The 6,589-nt window shown below is 39.9% G+C and overlaps 1 protein-coding gene across 3 annotated transcripts in view; it reads right to left on the bottom strand.

Annotated features, from left to right (window-relative positions):
- Positions 1-727: 727 nt before the first annotated feature.
- Positions 728-6,589, bottom strand: part of DIXDC1 (DIX domain containing 1) — a 71,011-nt gene continuing 65,149 nt past the window's right edge. For all 3 annotated transcript variants that reach the window (XM_006761520.2, XM_006761518.2, XM_006761524.2), the window contains 2 exons: positions 5,937-6,045; positions 728-3,997 (listed from right to left, as the gene is read on the bottom strand). In XM_006761520.2, the coding sequence (XP_006761583.1) occupies positions 3,917-3,997; positions 5,937-6,045 (190 nt within the window). In that variant the 3' untranslated portion in view covers positions 728-3,916. The remainder of the gene's footprint in view (positions 3,998-5,936; positions 6,046-6,589) is intronic.

Below are 6,589 nucleotides of genomic sequence, written 5' to 3' on the forward strand. Positions count from 1 at the left end.
ACCCCCATGAACTGGTCCCTCTTAGCATGAGAGGATAGTTTCAAACTAAGGAAATTCATCTCACAGGGCACCGCCCCAGTCTTCCCTCCCTAGAGATGATATTGTGTTTAAAATAAATAAATAAATCCTCACCCAAGGATAAGTATCTTTTAAACTGATGTTTAGAGAGAGAGAAACAGCATCAATTGGGTGCCCTACCTCGAACCCCAAACCTTTTGGTGCATGGGACAACACTCCTACCAAGCAACTCAGCCAGGGCTGAATTTACTTTTGATAGGTATAGCTAAATTATAGGAGGGCACAGGTCAAACAGTTCCGGGATAATAATAAGTTGACCCCAGAGATAGGCTAGGAATTCTTACATTCCTCAAATCAGTCCTGAGAGAATAGGTCTGAACTCCCCTAAACAGATTGGTAAAGGAATTTAAAACTCAAAACTCTAAAAAGGTTTGCACTCTTGGGTTCTTACTTGTTTGCATATTTTTATATAGTTTCAAAATAAGTGCTAAATCAATGAATTCTTTTTTATAATAATCTGTTTTGTGCTTACATTGGAAATACCAATAGTAAAATATCTGTAGCAATAAAGTAGTCCTTATCTCCATTACTCAAGTAATGAGTAAACATGCTACCAGGGAGATCACTTGAGGAAATTTACTTTCACTAAATGTAAATTGCTTTTTGATTACTTTCAGTCAGTAAACACAAGTGAAAATGATTAATAGTATTTGGTTTGCAAAGTCCATTTTATTCATAGTTTGGTGGTGTTTTTTTTAAATTAGTTCACAGATCTGGTATATACAGGCAGTTAAAACTGGTTATCACTTTGATAATCAGAAGCCTCTGGTATAACCATGGTCTTTATGAAAACACATTGTAAAACAGGGAATACATGGTAATCTCTTTGAAAGCAATGGTTGCAAACATCCGTGTTTCTAAGAAAGTATAATTTTACATATATATTTTAAGCAAGCTATACCTGTTAACATAAATTCAGACAATAGAAGTGTGCAATCATAATGTTTATTTTATAGGAAAAAATTAAAATTATTGTGACCTAAATGCTTTTAAGTAATTTAGAGTCCTCTTGGATTGGATGTAGAGCATAAGATATTTTCCCTAATTTACAACCATCCTGGTCAAAAAGAGCTGAAAAGTTGGTCAATAAGTAGGGTTGTCGTTTTCAAGTGAGTTTAACCTGAATTATTTAGGTACAAATTGTAAAGTGTTCCACTTTCAGCTAATTAGGGAACTGACTAAGCACATTATTTTGTTAAATGAAAACTTTTAAAGGAATTGAGTTTTTGAATAGACTAGTTTGTATAAGAGGATCATTTTAAAAAATCTAACAGGATATAAACATTATTTTATGAACTCTATAAACATTCTAGTTCCTTAGATTTCTCAAAGAAAGAGAACTTAAGCAGTCACAGGATGGGCTGCCCCACACAAAAGCCGCTAGGGGACAAGACTCAAGTAAGTCAAGAGACCTCCTAGAGTACAGCCACAGTATATCCAAAAGGAACTATTCACACCAGCATGAATCAATGCAAACTCCTCCCCAGAAGGCTTCTCTCTCTCTAGAAACTGGAATGAAGATTACCAACTCATTTTACACAAGAATTATTGGGGTGACATCCTGTAACGGAGGTGCTTAGTGTATATTAGATCGATGAGCTAAAGGGAAAAAATTATCTCATTTTCTCCCCTTAACTCAACTTCTGCTTTCTATGGGGGCACTAGGGCCATGCAGCTCCTTTGCCAAAGGACATAGAGATAAAAAACAAAAAAGCTAGAGAATTTTGAAATTTTTATCTGATTTACTTTTCTCTGAAAAGGAAATTCTACATGATGGTAAGAATGTTTGCTGTAAGAAAACTGACAAGTACAAACTGATTTAAGAGACAGACACTCAAGGTAAATTGTACTGGAAATACAGTAATGAATTTTGGCCTGATAACCCTCATGCTGTCTTATAGCAAAACACTAAAATCCATGCAACAGACAAATTAGTGACATTAGGACTTTTTCTCCAGACTTTCTGGGGGGAAAATAAATTGAGAATATACCAGAGTGCTTTCATAATGAATTATTCTTACTTATGACTGACTTTCCCAAGTTTTGACAATCATTTCTGATGAGAAATCATCCTTCAATAGAAGACCAGGTAAACATACATGACATCAGGTGTCTTTTGATCTGTCTGCTAGAAGAACTATCAAATAGATTATGTAAAACTACCGCCACAACTATGACAGGCAGAACTACAACAGGAGCTATCATTAGTATGCTTGTAATAAAATAAAGCTCATTCGGAAACCACAAGGGCTGATAAGAAGAGCCCATATAAAAGCTACTGGGTTCTCCAGACAATGGACACAGTATACAGAACGTGAGAATATACAGAACTCACACTCATTATAAAAATAGACATGGTTCTCAGACAAAAAAAGCAAATGAGTACAAAAGAATTCTCCAAACACATCTTTATAAAACAACCAAATGTCATCTCAGAGCTCCAGTGAGTGAGTAGTCTGTTGAAATGACAGAGAAGGGAAGATGAACGAGACACAGACAGGTCAAGAACCCAGAACTGACCTGCCCAACTCTCCTGGTTGGCAGTGTACATTGGTGGTCACAGGCAGACTGCTTTTGGAGGGCAAACATTTCTCTCTCTCTCTCTCTCTCTCTCTCTCTCTCTCTCTCATGATGGCTGGTTGATAGTGTTTGATGAATGAATGAGAAAACCCAGGTTACTGAGTAATCTCTAGAAATTTAACTATTTTAACTTTACACTTGACAATGTTACACATGAGAAAGGATTCTAGGTCTTTTCACCCAGAATCAGACCTGCCATTTACAACTCATGCTTCATGCCCCATGGTTTCTATTGTGCCCTAAAGGATCAGCCTAGACTAAATATATGAAAAAATAACTCTGGCCTTGAACTAAAGAAGGGCAGATCAGTAACTCATGCTCAATACTTCATAAACCACAAATACTGAAATTAATGGTCTGTCTCCTTTTAATTGCAAAGGAGATGCCATGAGCTAAAGAAAGTCATGAGAGAAAGTAAGTCAAGAAGATATGGGTAGCAGCACCTTTCCATACCCGCCTGGATTTTTAAGGAGACGTTCACTCCTTATTCCTTTCAAATATAAAATTCATCAGTTGGAAGGGAAAAAAATGGCTCTAAAGTTGAAGAGTCCCCAGAGAAAACTAGCAGTACATGGACTATGCCCTGTGGGCTAAAGGACAAGTTGCAGAACCAGTTAAGACACAAGAGGCAGCCCGAGGTCTTACTTAATTATGGTTTTAGCACAGTATAGCACAAATATGGGCAGCCCTTTTTCCATCCAACTAACAGTTCAGCACCATCCATGTCCAATCCAAAAGATTCCTGACGAGTGGCTTTCATCTTTGGTACCACCCCATGAGTTATTCTTGGTTTGTAATAGCTGCAAAGAAGCAAAAAAGCTGGTATCTTTGCCTTGTCTGTGAGTACAATTGCTGGACTCTGATTGCTGCAACCACTGAGGCCAATTGAAATAACACAGCAGAGTGATGCATCCAATTCCCAGGTTCCAGGTAGTAGCAGCCATGCCCCTACAGGAGCAAGGTCGTCCATCCTATTGGTTAAGGCCTTCGGTTTGTTGTCCTCAGAGTAGAGTAAAATACTGTGTTCCCACGGACAAGGAACTCCAGATGAATTCATGGTCTACATTTGGACAGGGATTTTAAGTACCACATACATCAGGCACAGAAACGACTGGCCTGTGGCTGTCACACTTGGAGAAGCTTCTATTTTGGCAGCACAAACTAGAAACTTTGTAGGGTATTCTAGTTTTAGTTCTCGTTCCTGAGTGAAGCAGCCAGGGCATGCCGAGTTCCACCAGCCCAAATCCAATACTTAGAATTAATTCTCCCCATGGTCTTCTTCTACCCAGGCTACAATTTTCCCTTCCCATCCAGGGATGGCATCATCATCATGGAAAACCTGGAGAAGAAAAAAAGCCATAATGAAAAAAGAACACTAAGATAGGAAGTCTCACTAAACAACTGCTGCTGATAAAAATGAGACTTCAAATATAAAGGATAAGAAAGCATAGAGGACCTGGCCACCAGTGTTTCTCAGTGGTTAGAGTGTTGACCAGCACACCAAAGGGTCATGGGTTTGATCTCAGTCAAGGGCATATACCTGGGTTGCAGGTTTGACCCCAAGCCCGGTTGGGATGCATGCAGAGGCAACGAATCGGTGTCTCTCACTTTAATGTCTGTCTGTCTGTCTGTCTGTCTGTCGGTCTCTCTTGGGGGCGCCCTCCCTCCCTCCCCGACTCTCTAAAAATCCATGGAAAAGATATCCTCAGGTGAGGAATAACAAAAAAAAAGTGTAGAGGAAAGCTTTGAGTTTGAGAGAGTCTATGTCCATTTGTTTTTGTCCTTAAAGTTATAACTGTAAAAAAAACTATATATATAACTAGAGGCCTGGTGCACGAGATTCATGCACTTGGGGGCGGGGGGCAGGGGGTGTCCCTCAGCCCAGCCTGCACCCTCTAGCAGTCAGGGAGCTGTCAGTCAGTCAGACATCCTTAGCACTGCTGTGGAGGTGGGAGAGGCTCCCCCACCACCTCTGCTGCGCTCATCAGCCATGAGCCTGGCTTCTGGCTGAGCAGTGCTCCCCCTGTGGGAGCGCACTGACCACCAGGGGGCAGCTCCTGCATTGAGCATCTGCCCCCTGGTGGTCAGTGCACATCATAGCGACCGGTCGTTCCGCTATTCAGTTGATTTGCATATTAGCCTTTTATTACTTAGTCTTAGTTCCATATGTATAAAATGGTAAGAGCATCCCTAACACTACCTTGCTCAGAGAAATGTAAGAATTCATAAATTAGGAGCCATATAGTACATTGGGCTTCTTAGGAGAAAGCAAGAGTATAAACATTAAAACAAGAATGGGGAAAAAATTGGTCAGAAAGACCAATCTTAACATGTTTGCATGCAGTTCTTTTCACTCATTCATTCATTCATTCATTCAATTCATTTACTAAGCCACTAATAGAACAGGGTTATTAAAACACTTCAGCGAGGCCCTAGCAAGTTTTGCTCAATGGATAGAGCATCGGCCTGCAGACTGGAGGGTCCCAGATTGGATTCCAGTCAAGGACACATGCCCAAGTTGCGGGCTCAACCCCTAGTAGGGGGCGTGCAGAAGGCAGCCGATCAATGATTTTCTCTCATCATTGATGTTTCTATCTCTCCCTCTGCCTATCTGAAATCAATAAAAATATATTTTAAAAAACCGAAACATTTCAGTGAGGAACTATTTACAAAATAAAATACTGGCTTTCTCAGCCCTCTTCATTCTAAAACTACAATGAAAGTACTTATAATATTCCATAACCTAGAACTCTTTTCCACAAAAAAGTCTATTTTTAGCAGATGGACTATAAAGAGAAGCATAGGCTAAGAAAATAATCAAGGCGTTAAGAGTAAGTACAGTTGACTCTTCAGAAGTCCCTCACTTTCATATCTGAGAAACTACCATCACTATATACACCAGTTCCACGTTCTTGCCTATTTATTTTGCTCTACAGAGGAAGCAGAAAGTTTTCCAAGATTTGACTACAGATACAAAAGGGACCCCAAAGCCAAGCTTTTGTTCAATCGAAGGTCTTTTATTTTTCTTAAAATAAAAATTCTATACAAGTTTGGTCAAAATAATTAAGTCCTTGAAGTAAAGCAGCTATCAGCTTCTTGTGCCACTCCTTGACCTTGACCTTCTCAGTCTAGAGTAGTCAGACTGGTTGGAGGCTTTGGGATGTTCCTCTGACCTGGTTAGGGAACTCAGGTACTTCTGGATACTAGTCCTTGAGTAGAAGGCTTTGGGGTTAAGGAACGACCAATACCACCACCCAGACTCCCCAGGAACACTGTACCTCCTCTTTAACAGTGCCGAACTCAGGATCCAGCGCTTTGAAGTGATACCGGTGATTCCCTTCTCGGTCAATAGCTGCTTTAAAATCCTTCAATGTCACCTCCCCCAACCTGCAACAAATAGAGCTCTAAAACAGACTGTTTACCAACAGGTTGGAAAGATAAGGCCAGCTTTAAACCCAGGCCCCTGCCAGTCTCTTGAGGCAGAAATAGTTTGGTTTTGTTAGGTCACTGCCCCTGATAACCCAGATGATTCTACAGAGTAGAGGTTAGGGAGCCAGTCACCAATAGGGAATAAAAATGGCATTACAAATGGGGTGATCTGAGAATTTAAAATAGATTTATTCAGCAACAGCCAAATCACTCTCTTCCTTTTCTCTGGATAAAAGACATAAGGTCTCTGAAATCTAATTTGTTGAACTCCCTTCTAACCCAGACCAAGTAAAAGCAGACTCTCTAAGAAAGAGAAATCCTCACTTTCATATCTGAGAAACTACTTTTCCCAGTAGTTGGTTCCACAGCTTAAATATCTTATTTCAGAGCCTTTAACCTTAGAAGGGAGTATATTGGCCCAGTGTTTGCAGTTTCTTTTAATATGATTTCTCAAAACGGTAGTTGTAGTAATCAAATAGTAACAAAGATCAATGATAGCAAT

The sequence above is a fragment of the Myotis davidii genome, unplaced genomic scaffold, assembly GCF_000327345.1.
Source record: "Myotis davidii unplaced genomic scaffold, ASM32734v1 scaffold97, whole genome shotgun sequence".
NCBI classification, from domain to species: Eukaryota; Metazoa; Chordata; class Mammalia; order Chiroptera; family Vespertilionidae; genus Myotis; species Myotis davidii.